This window comes from Mchenga conophoros, linkage group LG18 (genome assembly GCF_057382185.1).
Source record: "Mchenga conophoros isolate Kocher_MC1m ecotype Shallow Benthic linkage group LG18, M_conophoros_male_GT1.1, whole genome shotgun sequence".
NCBI lineage: Eukaryota > Metazoa > Chordata > Actinopteri > Cichliformes > Cichlidae > Mchenga > Mchenga conophoros.
Genome location: NC_140543.1, coordinates 4,239,878 through 4,257,326, shown reverse-complemented (window position 1 = coordinate 4,257,326; position 17,449 = coordinate 4,239,878). Strand labels below are relative to the sequence as shown.

At 38.5% G+C, this 17,449-nt stretch overlaps 1 protein-coding gene across 1 annotated transcript in view; it reads right to left on the bottom strand.

Annotated features, from left to right (window-relative positions):
- Window positions 1–17,449, bottom strand: part of myo10 (myosin X) — a 127,765-nt gene that overhangs the window by 30,055 nt on the left and 80,261 nt on the right. Inside the window, exons 5-19 of the mRNA XM_085253476.1 lie at window positions 12,274–12,408; window positions 12,049–12,173; window positions 11,536–11,549; window positions 11,156–11,240; window positions 10,876–10,979; window positions 10,269–10,398; window positions 9,572–9,690; window positions 8,111–8,257; window positions 7,657–7,757; window positions 6,047–6,113; window positions 5,590–5,682; window positions 4,636–4,704; window positions 4,373–4,455; window positions 3,282–3,390; window positions 2,153–2,233 (exon numbers count right to left, since the gene is read on the bottom strand). Of these exons, the coding sequence (XP_085109602.1) occupies window positions 2,153–2,233; window positions 3,282–3,390; window positions 4,373–4,455; window positions 4,636–4,704; window positions 5,590–5,682; window positions 6,047–6,113; window positions 7,657–7,757; window positions 8,111–8,257; window positions 9,572–9,690; window positions 10,269–10,398; window positions 10,876–10,979; window positions 11,156–11,240; window positions 11,536–11,549; window positions 12,049–12,173; window positions 12,274–12,408 (1,462 nt within the window). The remainder of the gene's footprint in view (window positions 1–2,152; window positions 2,234–3,281; window positions 3,391–4,372; window positions 4,456–4,635; window positions 4,705–5,589; window positions 5,683–6,046; window positions 6,114–7,656; window positions 7,758–8,110; window positions 8,258–9,571; window positions 9,691–10,268; window positions 10,399–10,875; window positions 10,980–11,155; window positions 11,241–11,535; window positions 11,550–12,048; window positions 12,174–12,273; window positions 12,409–17,449) is intronic.

Below are 17,449 nucleotides of genomic sequence, written 5' to 3'. Positions count from 1 at the left end.
AAACAGGGAGAATGTGTATGTGTGTGTTGATGCAACTTCCCACAGATTTTCAACTTCCCTGAAAGTCTTTTCTTCTTTTTCAGTAAAAATCCAATCATACCTCGACCATCTTTTAATGGCTTCCTGACCTTTCAACTCTGTGAAAGTCTTACTCTCAGACTTTTTTCTACTTCTATTTTTTTCCATTTTCTTTTAAAAGCCATTGTAAGATAATGATGAAAGAAAGACAAAGTGTGGCTGAGAAGCAGATACTTTCTATATTTAAGGACGTTTTTGTTTTTTTTAGACTAATAGTCAAAGCGATATTTAGAGATATCTGTGAATAAGAGCACTGGTAGTATAAAGAATCCCTATTAAATTAAACACATAATATATAATACTGTAAAATGTTACACTTTCCTCATAAATGAACTAAAAACAGTTTCAAATGCTTATGACCTCTGAGCATCACTGGTGACCTTGTGGTTAGAGAAATAATGTTAATTAACATAACAATTAACGTCTGCCAGACAGTCGAGTAGCAGAGGGAAATTCTCGGGCAGCAAATGATCACTGGCATCAACAATCAATGAGAGTATTTCAAATTCAGCTTGACACATTCAACATTTGCAGTGACGTTAACGAGGCAGCGAGGCATCCAGACAGATATTGATGATATCCATCAATACACGAGCACCCTGGGAAATTTGGCCAATTTTAAACCATTTTCTATAAACCACAGCCTGCAGATAAACATGCAGCAGGTATGAGCTAGAAATAAATACGCCGCAAAAAGACAGAATAAAAGAGGCAGCTGCTGAGAGTATGTGTGAGAAAACTGACAACCAAGCAAACAAAACGACAATCCAATGTCATGCTCCATTTTCAGGTTCCAGCTTCAGCTCAGCTCTGCTTCTGAAAAGCTGAGAGCTTCTCTGCTGCACTGAGCAAGTATCTACGACTATACTGGGTCATTTTGACTGATTCGTATTTTAAAGCAAGCCGATCATTTAATATTACATAACTACACTGTTTTAGAACCATGTAGTTACAAGCTCTGAACCAAAACTGTATAAAAATACATTATACCTTTGTTGTGGCTCATAATTAACTCTCACTGTGCACACAAAAAACAAAAAAAACAAAAAAGCTGACGATGTAAAATAAAATCCATCGAGACAGCTGCTGGAAAACACAGGTTAAGTAGTTCTACACAAACCAAATAGTTCCCTGTTTCTTCTTCAGCTCTTTGATCCATTTACAAAACCAAATGAGTAAATATGTTTGAAAAAAAATGTGTTTTAGAAGTTATTTTTGCTACATATGTTTCTATTCAGACTCTAAGCTAGCCTTGATTATTTTGGCTAATTGGCTTTTATAAGGACGCACAATTTTAGTGGAAGTCAGATGATGGGAAATCACCAAAAAATCTGTTTTAATAAAATAAACACAAGATCACAGAAATATATGCTTCAAGCTGGGAAATGAAAACAGACTTATATGAATTCATATTCACATTTTTTACATCCAAGACGGCTTCTTGGTTGTCAGCCAGCAAGTTGTAACTTAGGTAAGGTGCATCAACCTGGTGATGGTCAGCTCAGAGCATAATGGAGAGTTTGGATTCATGGTCTGCAAACCGTTCCTGTAGGCTAACATTCCCAGGGTCCCTAATGGTAACACATGCCATGCTGATGCTGACTCTATTTTTCTCAACCCTCTTTGTTTTTGCTCACATGGGCTATTGTATTTTCTATTGTGTTGTTTTCTATTTCCTCCAATCCTTAAATCAAAGAAACCAAAAGCCAAACACAACCATGCAAAGAATTTGAAAATATTTCATATGAACAACTGAAATCACTCATTTAACATTATTAAAAACAATATGCAGTAGATTTGGTTGATCCTTAGTTGGCAGAGATACTTAGTCCCACTAGTCCCAGTATATCATTTGTGTACATTAACCCTGCATTTTCCACTTCTCCTGCCTGTTGCTAAGCAACTGGAGGTGAAAGGTCACCAGAAGGGCCATACACTGTTCATTCCTGTCTGCAGTTCGTTGGTGGGGGAGGATTGTTTGATTATTAAATGACAGTCCCACACAGACTTCCCCACGGCCCAACATCTAGAATGTGTGCTCAAGGCAAAGCTGTGTGTGTTCGTGAGCACTCACCTTGTGTGTATTTGGTTTGATGCACCGGATAAAATATGGGTTGGAAGTGCTGAGCGTGGCCATCAAGGAGTGCAAAGAGTCCTGTAAGAAAATAAATGGGTGTAAACACTTTAGTTACTGCCACTATTACAGCCGTCTGAGCACAGAGAGCGTCAGACACTATAGACAGAGATGCTCCTGCTCCACTATTTTCCAGCCTGCTTTGAGGATGCAGGCACAGTTGGTACCCTTACTGAGTGAGCTCCACAACCAGCAGGGTACACGAATACAGGACGAAGCCCTGCGTTTGCCGTCTGATGATGAAATTTATGTCACTTTGACCTTTTTTTAACTTGTAATCTTTACAAACATTTACAACAGGTCCAGTACTAAAGGTGTGTGAACATGTGCAGAAGCTACCGTGACATCCAACAGAAGCACTCGGAGATAACGACTCTCTATACATTTCATTCAGTCCTTATAGTATTATTACAACTTGTACAACATTGCTGCTACAACCACTGTTTCTGTTACTATGTCAGCTCAAACTCTTATTATAACAACTACTGATGCTGTAATAACCACAGACTGCAATTTCCTGGTCTGTAAAGACCTATGAGAAAGTACCTCAAACATGTATTCTTTCTAATGGCCAGCAGGGGGAGACTCCTTGGCTGCAAAATAAATCTTTGTATAGGATTCTATGCAAAAATGACCCTACTTTTAAATTGATTTATTATCATAGCGTCTCCTTCTTTTAATTACTGTCACAACCATTATTTCTCCAAGTCACATGTTTTTGCTTTATCTGGAAAAACTACTTTACTCAAGCACTCTCTATTACTTTCAAAGTAGTCGCTGCTGCTACCACAACAACTGCACATTATTTAATAGGTATTAGTTAACAAATGTTTCTGCTGTTGCTCCTAATGCAATTCTTCCTATTATCACTCTTTCTTTTACTGCCTCTCTTACTAAGATTTGTGCCCCTGTAGCAAAACTCCCACTGCTGCTAATAAATAGCTTTTGGTGGTTTCTACACACCTGTGCAACTTTCCCAAAAACAGATCAATCAGCTGCAGCATTCAGCACTGCTAGAGAACAATTCAGGAAGACTTTAAAGTAAACACACTTTTTATTTGCGACTTACCTTAAACTGGGTGCTGACTGTGGGCCGTCTGTGTTTGATGCTGCTCTTCAGAGTGTCCTGTTTGTTCCGGCTCAGGACGTGTTCAAACAGATCGTAGACAAAGTCCAACCTGACAAATAGAAGCAAATAGTGTGATGTGGAATTTGCAGTGCAAATGCAAAAATGAAATAAACTGACAATAGTGTTGTTATGTAAAAGTCAAATTTAATACTATTGATGACCCTCTTTATGTGGGACTGAATAGCATTTTTATAGCTTCGCCTCCGTCCCACATTTTAAGTGGTTCTGCAGAACAAGTGCTTTTCTAAAGTTTAGCTTTTTCCCAGTATATATGAAAGGAAGGGTTTTTATTCAGGAAGGTCAGCCTGTCTGATGCGATACACATCAGGGACAAAAACAAATCACTAGCTCTAGCTTTACAGATTTTGTTGAATGTGATGGGAAATGAAGCCGCTGTTTATTCTGAGAAATAAAGTTTTTGCCTTTTTTGCTAGAGTTATTTTTCAATTTCACACAGGGGGAAATATGATATCTGCTAAACGTGTCAGATGTGGCTCAGAAATGTCATTTAATCTCTAAATACAGAAGCTGATATAACAGTGAAATAAACTCAGACATTCAGTCTCTGCATTGTTGACATGTCTCACTTTCTCCCACACAAACGGTGTTTGCCCCACATTTAGCTGGCTGGGATCTGGTCACCCTAGTTAATACTTACAGTGCCAGCCCCAACAAAGTGAAGGTTAAATAAAAGTCAGTTCTGATCAATCAATTTGAAAAATCACATTTTTGTCCAATTTCTAGTTTTCAGTTTTTGATTATTGGTGTGAAAAAAAAATTTAACTGAAGGAAACGAGAGAGGCCACTTAGAGGCGCTGTGCAGCTTAAACCATTATTGAGCTTAGCTGTAGAAAGGTTAGGAAAATGCTTTTGAGTCTAAATTTTTGTGAAAACTTAAACAAATATGAGATCAGTATGCCCATTTCCTTTTGAAATATAATTTAATAATTTAATTTATTTTAATTTCATTTAAATAAATGTGTGGTCCAACAATAGAAACGCAAAAATGCAAAGCAGGGCCACACGCCTACCTGCTCTCCCTCAGCATGTTCAGGATGTCGTCTCTGAAGGTGTCTCTGTTCTTCTCCAGCATCCCCCTCACGTCATACACCACCTGTGCCAAGCCACCACAGTGCGTCAGAGAGAGGCTTTCACTGGAGCAAATAAAAAGCCGAATAGCACCTGGACACGTGATTTGCTTTGGGGCTTCACTTTAAATCAATCTGCTGCTCCATTAAAACCACAAAAACACAACAATAAAAACAGTAAACAGAAACAGATATTATGGTCTCACCTCTCCTGCATAGTGTTTGACTCCAAAGTAGTGCACAGCAACACGTGGCTTCACATAGAAAGGGTTTTTCTGCAGGAGAAAACATGCTTTATGGTATCTGAGGTCATACCTGCAGAAAACTGAGGGAAATATTTGTTCCTAATGCTAAAAATTACAAATCAAGTCCCACCGTTGCTGTTTGAGTCTCCACTTAACACTCTTCTCTCTGGTTTTAATATATCTAAGAGTCATTTACTGGCTCTGAATCCTCTATAACAAGGCTGTAAAGCTGCACTAAAAGCACAGCCAAGAAATTATTTAGCAACATTAAAAAAAGAGCTCCCACTCACTCAAAGTATTACTCCTCTTTACTACTTGCAATGACATCAATGTTAAGTCAAATCAAATCAAGCTGCTTGCTCCACAGCCAAACGCCAAGAAATGAGCAGCGCTGTTTGCTGGAAGCGATCGATATCCTCTCAGCAACATTAGACGTGAAGCTGCACCACAGCATGTAACGTGACACACTGTGAAGTTCCCAGTTTACCAGTTATTTATCAGATGGAAACGGAGAAAGTAGATGTGAAGTTGTGTGAAATTTGAGGCACTGATCGAAATTCATTTGAACATTATCGCAGAAGTCTGACGAATATTTAAAATTGGGTTTCACCCCACCATAAAGGAGTCTGTGTTTATTAATTAACTGTAGTGCCAACTAGGTATTAGTAGTATTAAAGTATTAAAGCATGCATTTAAAAAACTAAGATTCCTCACAAGTGAAAATGAAAACAGCAAACTTTTTAAGACTAAGGACAGGTGGGACCACTTTTATAGACCTTATATTTTTAAAGCAATGTAAAAAAAAAAAAAGAAAGAAAGAGGGAAGTAGATGCACGTGTGGGACTGAACTGTTTTCCAACAGTTAAAAGGAGAAGCTCCAGCTGCCAAAGTGAATCAAAGTCAAGCGCGACATACTGAGTGCTGGCTGTGGAGTTTCTCCAGCAAGGTGTCGTCTGTGGCTTTGGGGAAGTGACTCTCCTCATTCATCAGTGCCAGAAGACCCAGTTTCTATGGAAACACAGATTTAATTACTATCAGCAGTCATCACCATGATTTATATCATCATCATCATCATCTTAAATGTCTCTACACTCACCACCTTTGTGCTCTTTTTGTTCAAGTCTTGTCTACTCTGATCTCATCACTGCTTTTTTTCTTGCTTTTGTAAAATAGTATCAGTCTACCACTATTAATATAACCACCACGCAAGCAATATAACCGCTGTCTCAATGAGGTCAAACCAATAACTAATACTACCTGCAACTGCACTTTTTGGAAATATTTGTTTGCATGGATCGTAGAAACACTTCTTTTAATCACTGACACAACAGTATTCGACTGCCACTTCACAAATCTTGAATCATCTGCATACCTTCTCAATCAAATCCAAACATTCTCCATTATCCATCCAGTCGATGTCAACCCAAACCAGGCCTTCTCTGCAAGACGCAGCAGGAAAAACAAACAAAAGGATTTAGTAGAGCGAATTAATAACGGACACATTTAAAGGCAGGGATGAAAGTACATCTGGTTTTATGCGTCATTCTAGTCTTTGCCACCTGCACCAGCATGTTTTCATCCCTGACTTCTTCTCATAGAGATGCTATGCATTTATAGCACAAAGCACAGATTGGTGGCGATCAAACTTAGTGTTTTAGTTCATAACACAAGATTTTTCTTTAGGACAAATCTTTGTTCTTTTTTAAAGGAGCATCACGGTTCACTGCTACTCTGGGTTACTCCCAATAAAACAAACCCTCAAGACAAACATGAACAGAGACAAATCATGGATAAATGGAGGTGCTGGGCGATTATGCTGATTTCCCTCAACCTATTGATCCCATCAACCTACTTTTCTTTAAAATGAGTGGATATGAAAACATTTTGTTCAGTATATGTAAATTATTTGGCAGCGTACAAACTGCAAAGATTTTCTGTGATAGCTTAGCTGATGCAAAGCACTGTTTAACCCAGCGTTAAGAACGAGCTTATGTCATATTAAAGGCCTATAAACTTTAATCTTATTTCACACATAACATGACTTCACAATTTCCTGATATTCAAAACATCTTTTGAAAAACATTAGCTAGCAACTAATAAAGAGTCATCAGCAACCAAAACAAATGCTATAAGAAATATATCTATTACCATCTCAACCAGCTATATCAAATAAAAATACCTTCAGCATTTGTAACTGCTAGCTTACTTAATCCTACATATTCCCTTTTTAATTTTATTTTTTAATTATTAAACTTTCTTTGTGTAACACATTTAGTTTTGTTTGCTCTCCTAGCTTAGCAGAAAAAAGTAAAGTTAGCTTCACAATCAGAAAAAAAAAAGCTTTATTGCACATACATCTCCCATGTTTGAATGACATTGCATTCAATGAACAAACTTCTAATATATTCTGAGATAGACCAGAATAAACAAAGCTCTGTGGAGATGTAGGCTAAACCATGTTTCTGTGGTAAGCATTTCCCCTACTAGCTTCCATTAAGTTTTCAGCATGAGATAATGATTCAGTTCCATTTTTGTGGGTTTATAATAGTAACAAATACTTGGCTGAAAGTGGCAGCGTTTCACAATTAGCAAAAACGACATTAATAATATGTGGATTCTTTTCTTTTCACCAATTTTCATTTAAGACTTCCTTGCATGCACCTCCTGCTGTAACACTAACTAAATAAAATCTTTAGGAGTACCTTCTACTTTTCTGGTCTCAAAATCTGTTCTGTAATATGTGTCGATCTTTTGTTTAATTTGATAATGTTAAAATAAAGTCTAAAATATTAATGTGATACATTAATATTAATTAATGTATGAAAAGGTAACATAACTATCAAAGAGTTGACCTGGACGGCCTGAAAACTTTACAGTTGTCTTCTTTTGAAAGCAGCATTAACAAACAGCAAAGTAACACTAGATCACAGACTTTTGGTGCAAAACAAATCGACGCATCACGAACAAACAACCTCCACCTACTTATTGTATTCAAGTTGCTCCAGGGAGAAAATGTGCTTGTTAAAATATTCCTGAAGCTTCTCATTTGCATAGTTGATGTTGAACTGCTCAAAGCGGTTGACCTGTGGGAAAATCAGGCGGTTATCAGACACAGAAAACAAAGACGAAGACTTAATGAACTGGAAAACGAGGAATCCCTGAGGGTTATTTACCGATTTCTTGATTAAAAACAAAGTATGATTAAAATTCTTGGGGAGGGGAAAGTTTATTCGAATGTGCTTGAACAAGCGATTGAAATTTAATTGAACTCAGTTACATTTAATAAACGTATTTGTCCCAGAGGGAATATTACATTCTCATGTCACAGTGGACTCACAGCCTGCTCACCCGTGGGTCTTTCCTGAGTTAACCCTTTGGACCACATAATACTTGGTCATTATATTGACATTTTAAGGGGGAATTTTACTAAACATACCTCAAAGTTCTCAAATCCAAAGATGTCCAGGATGCTGACTGACTTGAAGTCTTCTTTGCCCTTGATGCGGGTGTTGAGTTTGCGAATGATCCAGTTGAAACACTGAGAATAAAGTGCCATGGCCATGGAGTCTCGAGAGTCCACGGCCTGCAGAGGAGCAGGACAAACACAGTTGGTGTTCAGCTAAAGTCTTTAATTAGTGGCTTATTGGAAGGTCATGAATGAATAAACTGACACTACCTGGAAAATTAACATCATCCTCATTTTCTGACTCTTATTCTAATTTCTTATTAATTCACTTAATATTTTTACTATAAACACTGCCACAACTCCTCAATTAATCAATATGTTAAGTGACAGAAATTTATCTTCATGAAAAGTAAGAATAATCCATTATGCTAAATATTTTCTTGGTTTCCTGTTTAGATGATTGAAGCGATCATTTTTAGATTCTGTCATTAGCAACACAGACAAGAAACTGGGTAAAGAGAAAAAAACGTTTTTTTATATGTAAAGAAAAATGTAAGACGGCCAGTTAAACTGTGGAGGTAACCATAACCAGTAGGTACACAGTCCCCATCCTCCATGTTAACATGTTCAGAGAAACATAAGAGCAACTGGACTCTCAGGTCCCGGTAACATTTACTTTACCTCCATTGATGAATTAGTGAAAAAAAGGCACAAACAACCTGCTTTTGACTCAAGCGCAGCCCCCTACAGACTGATGAACTGAGGAAATAAGTTCAGCCCCCCAAAGGCCTCATTCATCACAAAGCAATAACAGCAGAGAATAGCCGGAAAGCTCGAACACTGTTTGGGTTTTGGGTGTGTTTTGTTTTGCCTTCACTTTAAACAGCCGGAACCTGCTTCAGGCTAAAATTAGTGAAGAATTGTTCTCTGTGAGGTTGAAGGTTTAAATGTGGAGATGCATTATGGGATGGATGCAGTAGATAGTATGACTGCTCACGATGTGAAAGTCAGGATATTTTTTTTTTATCTCTGTTGCACATATTTATCTGTGTTTATAATATGTAGATTTTCCACCTGATTCCATGAATATTATTAAGCTCTTTCAACCAATAAGAACTGGTCCTACTGCATTTGTCACCAAAGAACAGCAAAGCCAGTTTTTCCTGAACAAACATTCGAACTAAACTTCTTCTTGACAAATACTGTTAATGGTTAATTAATGATGTTAATTAATGATGTCATTTTCCTTGAGTCAAGCGTTAGGTTTTTCCTTCCATCTCATATTTATCACCTTCACTGCTAACTCTGCTTTGTATCAGTGTACTCATGGCTGTGGCAAGGTGTTGAGATTCAGTTTGATTTGGCCTCACATGCATTAGAGGCCCAACAAGGAAGGACCATTATAATCAAAACATGGCTGTTATTTTTTATCTGTAGCCATTTTTATTTGGTGGGATGGCTTTGATCTGGGATGTTTAAAGTACAACTGACCTGTTCCACAGTTAGTGGTGTGGAGATCTCCTCGCCCCTGAGGATCATGGACCGGTGCGTCAGGACCTCGGCAACCTGATCCGAGTTCAGCCCCAAGAGTTCAGATGTCCAGCTGAGTGCTGCCAACAAATGAAACACACCGTTAACGACTTTGGACGTAAAATGTCATTTTAAGTGGAGGAAACCACGAAACCAGACATCGTGTTTATTTAACTGGTCCTCATTCACACCATGATCACTGTCGTCAGCATCCTTTCCATTTGGCTTTTGACCTTGAAATGCATTAGCCTTTAATCAACCCAAAGGTGAAGTCACAGTGAAAGCAGATGAAAGTTTAAAACAGTCAGAAATTAAAGTTTTAACATGCTGAGACAATGTTAATAACGGCTTAGATCCTGGGTTTGTTTGTGCCCTGAAGTCTGAATATTTTACTCTGAAAAGTTTTCAAGGAAAGTGAAACCAAACTAATGACAAGCTGTGGAAGTATTTAGTTCTAATCTTCCCAAACAAACACTTTAAACATTTTGTTTGTGAGTAAAAAAAAAAGTTCTTTGTTTCAGACGTGGTTAAGTTTAATCATGAGAACTACTTTGTTGACAACAGTGCCAGACTTATGTGTTTGTAGGACCATAATTAGCTCGCCAAAGTTCATTGTAACCATATGAAGAAAAATGTGTGGAGGGGAAGGGTAAACTACCTGATTTGGAGGAAATCTGAGCCCCTCCGGCCGTCACAAACTCAATGTTTCCTGTGTGGAGGATCCCAGCCAGGAGGCGCAGGATCTCGTTGATGTTCTCCTCTGTAAATTGCATCGTTCGCATGGCGTTCTGGGAACCACAAACACACAAGGAGAAAAGAACGGATGAAAACCTCAGGTCGCCTCTGGTGGCCTCATGTTTAAATTCTCACCAGCTGATTTTATTTCTTTTGGGTGGAAGTTGCTGTTAGAAACAATCCGTCCTGAGAAGCTGTAAAGACTTTAGGGCGTTCTTTGAGGTTTGGACTGATTTAAAGCCATAAGTCTGATGCTTTGGTTTGGCAGCAGTGATTTCAGCTTTCAGTCACCAGGATCAAAAGTTTCTTACTCTGACTTGTGATTATGAATCATGAGTAGCATACAGAAATATCATTTATGTCAAACTATGAGGGAAAAGGAAAAGTATGTGCAGTCTGTGCATTCTAAGTTTTTGCCACATTTTAAATTTGACCAAAACCAAATGTTTTGGAACACAGCACACACAGTAAAGTGCAAATAACTGTTACTTTTAGCCTTAAATCAGTAAATGCAACATAATCACGCGCACCAGAACATCCTGAAAAGTGCCCTTGTCGTTGATTGTTTTGTCATCCTGGCAGCTGGACTGTCTCAGGTAGTGATAGCTGTCAGGATGGGTCAACCCGAACGCCTCTGCAGACACACAGAAACACACTAATTACAACATCTATGACACATTTGAACCACGTTAGCTTTCTGCTCTTTCTGTGCCTGAAGTCTGTTTGCACTGACTCATAACTTCATCTGTGTTAACCTTCCTACTTAAATGCTTATTAAATTAAATGATGGTATTTTTTCCCATCATTCACCTCTCTGCTGGTTGTTGGTTCCTGCTAATATGGCGTAGAAAATGTGGTAGTTTCTCTCCCCTGGGTTCTGCCTGACCACTCGGTTCTGCAGAGGAAGAGGAGAGTTAATATACATCTTCACATCAAAACTAATGCTAATTTTCACATTTGACCAAACACACAGAACAGCAGCCTTAGTTAGTTTAAACTTCTAAAACTGAACCCAAAGATGGTGTGCTTTTACAACAAGATAACAAAAACTCCATGGAGCTGCTTGCACCTCCCTTCTTTACAAACATATTTCACAAAGTGAAAATGTGAAGTGAAAACCAGCAGCCTCCAGCACTCCTGATTCAACCCTAATCACAGATTTGGTGGGAGGAAGGAAGAAGAACACTCACCTTTTCTAAGAGGTCTGCAGCCACAAAAGTGTCAAGTGTCAAGGAACAAAACAGTCAAAAAAAGCCTGCACGCACAAAACTGCTAACAGAATTCTGCAGAAATGTTCAAATAGGACAACTTAAGCAAAGACCAGCATTAAAATGTATTAAAATTTCAATTCTGTGTTTACCAGCTAGCTAAACGTTGCATGAATTGTAGCTGGACTTTAAAATAAACTTTCAAAACACATGTGAACACATAAACACATAAATAAAGATGAAGGAATAACATCATCAAAAAAACAGTCAAATCAGTTTTATTTTAATGTTACAATCCTCGTGCTCCTAATGAAGGATTTGTGCTAATAAATGAACAGGAAGCTGTGGCTCTCTCTTGCTTGCTGTATTTTTACCCTTGACAGCAATTTTGCTAACCCCTTACAGCATGGCCTCCTTTAATGCTAAGCCTGCGCAGGAAATGAGCAGGGAAAGGAAGCGTAGGCCACTTAACATCAAGTTGGTTTTAAAGGATACAGTCGACAATTTTGCCTCCCTGGATGTTGCCTTTCTGGCTGACATGCAGCTGGACGAACTTCCCAAATCGGCTGGAGTTGTTGTTGTACACAGTCTTGGCGTTCCCAAAGGCCTCCATGATGGGACTTTAGAGTGAAGAAAGGACGTGATCATTAACCAGGAAAGCAATTGAGCCATTACCCCATAGCACTATGGAGTTAATTTGTAATGATAGGTGTAATTTACCTGCTCTCCAGCAGTGCCTCCTCCACATGTGATGTCTTGTCTCGGGATGATACTTCCAGCGAGTGTTGGCTCATTGCTGACAGGAACTTCAGGATCAGTTTGGTGCTTTCTGTTTTACCAGCGCCGCTCTCTCCACTGAGGGAAAGGAAATAAAAATAAACACAATCATGAAGATGCCTCAGAAATTAAGCAGTGATATCATAAGAAGATTGATTTAATGGATTTCTTTAGCAGGTTTCAAATCACACTTATAGTTTTGGTTATATGTTAAATTTAATATTAGCGTTCCACACATAGCTCATGGCATCGAGATGTTCTGGGGAAATATTCAAAACCCAACCACTAGATGGCGCACTGGGCACTGCTAACTGACTTAGGATCCCTGGCTCTTATATTGAAACCGGTCAATGAATCAAATCACAGTGAAAGTCAATATCATAAAAATAAGAAGTGACATAAAGCCACGGGAGGCATGAAGCATGACGGGATGAAAAACCTGATTCATGTGGGAAACAAAACAGCAAAAATGAGTAACTAATAGTTAAGAATGGCTCCTTTTGCTTTTTCTAGCCCCACATTTTTATTCATACACTCCACTAGAGCAGCTTTGGATGATTAACACAGAGCATCAAACAGAACAGGTGGGTTTGACCTCTCTGCTCAAAGACAGAACTGTGTGCTTCAGGTGACCAGATCAGGGAAATCTATTCTCACTGATCGGTGAGCACAGAGGGTCGACAAAACTGAAATGCAGCAAGCTCATGCCCTGTAAGTGGTCATAAGTAAGACAACTACAGCAGTAACAGCTCCTCTGACCTTTTCTGGAAGCCTGGGAGAAAATAGGTTCGAAGGAAGCGTACCAGTGATACTGTCAGGAAACATCAGAGCGTGCTAAGTAGACTGAAAAGAAATCCATGCAAGTCAGAATCACCAGCAGAATATTTTATTAATCCCTGAGGAAATTATGTAGTTACAGTTGCTCCAACTTACAAAATATAACAAAATAGTTCTGATATATACAAATAGCTCAATTTATAAATATGCTACTGGTAGGTAAAAGACGGATGCAGCTTGCAAGTCTGTGAAATAAATGTAGAATTGACCTAAACCTGCACTTATAGAAATGACAAACGGGGGGCGACACCTCTGGATGCAAAAAGAAGTAAATGCATAGAAGTCTATGGAAAAATGACCCTCAGTTATTTACTGTGACCTCAGTAAACACTGATGAGTTTATGGGCTGGATCTGTGAATGACATATCAGGATAATTTGGATCATGATTTGCTCCCATCAGCATCCATGGGGATAATAAAGCAGCTGGCCAATCTTTTGACTGAAAAACTGACACTTTATAAGTAAGAAGTGTCCCTTTGTGATATCTGAATGTCAGCGAAGCTAAAATGGAAAAGCTCAGTTAGGGGCTTCAAAACTGTGGGATGGCACCGTGGCTACATCCATCTTTTATATACAGTCTATGGGTTGCTGGCATCTTTACTTTTAAATCAATATAAAGATATAGGCGAGAATACTTATCATTTTACTTAGTTTGGTGGGATGAGCTGGAGATCTGGGCTGAATAATTAAATCAGAATGTGATGAAACTTTTAAACTTTATTCAAAGAAAAATTAATCAAACCTTTTAAGCTGCCTTTAAAAAAAAAGATCTGATTTGACTGGTGACTCACGCAGTGTTTGCGTCCCACTGAACATGGAAATGAAAGCTCTGGCTTCCTCTCTGTTCATTTAGGCAGTAGATAGATGCCCAGAGGCATTTCCAAGATGACCCCTGAGTTACAAGATTGCTTCTAGATTTGAGTGAAAATAATGTGAAAACCATTATCTTCAACATATCTTCAATGTGTTTTTGTTGGGTGGGAGCCTTAATTAAATGTCTGCGGGCCGAAATTGCTATGTGACCTAACCCCCGAGGAGGAAGCACCACAGCACGCTTGTTTGCCTTTGTTATGAAATCCTGTTTACGACACCTCAAAACATCCTTTTTTTTTAAATGAGAGTTTCTCTCACATCTGCAAACATTTGGTGACAGTAGATGGGACTTTATTTAGGAAGAAAACTCTTCATTTGGATAATGGCTGGGTGACTCCCGTCAGAGAGATCACAGTGTTTGACATGTGGTTTTTCCTGCTGGTAGCTCCTTCACCACTGAACAGACGTGTTTCTGTGTTCTGGTTTGTATGCAGGGAGGAGAAAAAAGCCTGAAAGAAACTAAGGATGGGACTAAAAACATTCATGGATATTTTTTTAGCCTTAGTTCAGCTACAGTAACGTTCTTCTTTTTCATTTTTTATTGTTTTTCTAGCTCATCTAACATAAGTCAGGCTGAGAGTTCAGTACAAGGATGTTGTAACTTGGATCTTATGTGCATTAAAACAGCCCATTAAGTTTTGGCACAAAGAATTGGGAATTTAATCTTTTTTTGGTATAAAACTTTGACACTGTTGAATACTTCGAAGTGAATACATCTGCTTTAACTTTGTTAACTAAATAACTGATATATCAAAAAAAAAAAATTTCACATTATGATCATCTGTAACCGACTTTCTTTCCTTCATTTAAAATAATCCTCTCAGAATCTGCACATTACCGAAGAGGCAAAGACTTAAAGGTCGACTAAAGTCCTCTGCTCATAAGCCCACAATCCAAGCAGATACTACAGAAATATTACAACACCTTGGAAACTAATTGGATGCATGCTTTATATAATGACGCTGGCAGCAAATTGAGGAAATTCCACTTGAAGAGAGGCAGTGGGAAACATATGGACAGGGTTGCATTACAACAGATCGTCCTCTCGAGGCATTATGGTGGTTCAGAGGCCTGATGGACATACCACACAGTCACAGCACCATGAAAAACATTCATGCTCTTTACATCACCTCGCCTACCACTGATAACGCACAAATGTTCTTTGTTACCCGACAACTACACCAGGTGATCTGACAGCCATCCTGCTGAACTTCTCTTTTATTCGACATGTCTGCAGATGACTTTGTATGTGGGAAAGTGGAAAGATACCATCTCATTTACATCTAAAGACTGCAAAACATTATTCAGATATTTAACTTTCTATTACAAATATTATGAGTGATTATCAGCTTAGGGATAAAATCCCTTTAACATGCATTTAATGCATATTTTGGATCTATAAATTTAAAGTATTTTAAATTCAAATTATTTAGAGCATAAACTTCATAGCAACCTTCACTTTTTGGACCTTAATGCTTTTAATTTTACTTTTATTGTTGGCATTTAAAAAGTCTTTGTTGGTTTTAGGAAAAGTTTATGGTTTGGGTTACAGCGTTTTAGTTGATGAAATGTACAACTAGAAATAATGTTTAAACCTTATTTATGTGAAACTGCCTCAACAAAGTAGTGAGAGAACCTATTTGTGGGTCATCTTAAAAAGCAGAGCTTTGACAGCCTTGTCATTGTCTCTTGGACAGTGCTTTGGGAAACACTGCTTGCTTTTGCAGAGTTTTATAAATAAAGTTGAACTTGTAGCAGGAGAGGCCACATCCTTAAAGTCAGTGTCACATTCCTGATGGACACAGAACAGGACTGGAGATAACATAAACTCTCTGGGTGACTTACAATAACTTCTGACATGAACAGGCAGCGCATGAGTGTCGATGTTATGACAGAAGAGACTGAAGTTAAAAAAGGTGGAAAATGAAGTTTTAGTGATTCAAACGGCAGATCTCAGCAGTGCGTCTCACCAGCAGCAGGTCAAACTTTAAAGGCTTTCACATGTGACTCGTTTGAATAACTTCTTCTACACAAATGGGCCAATCAGAAAAGGCCTGTTAAACGCAAGTCACCTAAAAGACTTCTGGCAGAGAGCCCCACACACACCCACCCACACATCCACAAAGATGCCTAAACAGGTACACACACACACACACACACACACACACACACACGGAGCTATACAGCACCCTGCTTTTGTACTAATCCCTGGCTCCCCCCGTGTTGTTGCCACCCAAGGCAAAAGCCCCCCCACAGGCAGGAAGGAGGGAGTCTGCAGCCAGGCGACTGATTGTGTTGGACGAACTGCCTCCACAGCTCTGGACCTCACTCAGACTCTTTGTACTGAGGCAAAGAGCCTCAGTTTCTGCTAGAGAGTGAAAGAGTTTCTGAGCAGGGAAGAGAAACCGAGATGAGGAGCGACACGCAAAGAGAGAAGAGAAAAAAAATCTGTCTACACAAGTAATTGAATCTGGGAAATGTACTGGCTCTTTTCACTGGGACAAAAAGGTGAAATGTTCTCATCGACCGATAGAAGCTGTTTTCATAAAAGAAGATTAAGATTAAATTACTTGTCGAGCTGGTGTGGAATGCACCTTGTAAGGTTCGACGGGCACCTCTGCACGTCATGTCCTACACACTTACACACTTCTGTGAGATACTTGATTATATCTCACCCTGTCTATGCCTATTAACCCGTTTACAGTAAATAACTAGACCACATTGCATCATGGGACGTTCAGATGGTCTCACACTCTATATTTATTGTTTTATTGTTGTTTCTAATCTGCTGTGTAAGTTAGGGGTGTCCAGAGGATCTGGAACATTTGCATTCCTTTAACCAACATGTTGACAGTAAAGCAAATATTAACTGACCTACTAGCACATTTTAGTAAATCATACTATGAATTCTTAAGACAATGCTGAATTAACTACACTTCACATTTTTTGTCACTTTAAACATGTAAAAATCGAGAATTAAAATAAGAAATAATGTGCAGCCAGAAATATAAAAACTAAAACACTTAGAGGGAAATATTTTGTTTTATTGTCTTTAGCGAGTCTCTGTTCTTCCTCAATACACAGATTTATAAACAGGTGAGGACCTCCTTCATCTTCATGACACAAAGCCTCCTGTTTTAGATTACTGCAACATTGCACACTATAAAATGATAAGAAGTGTAGACGTGCGAGTGATAAAGGTATACAGGTTATTGCATGAAAAAAAAAATGCATTTTTCAAGAAAGAAATACTTGTTAGAAACTCCAAAAACACATGATTACCATTTGGAGTTGATAATCGGAAGGCCAATTAAAAACAAATGCATCATTCATTACATAAAATAGTGGGTAATTTATAAATGGCAGCATCCAATAACACTGATCACACTGGATCCTTACAGCTCACGA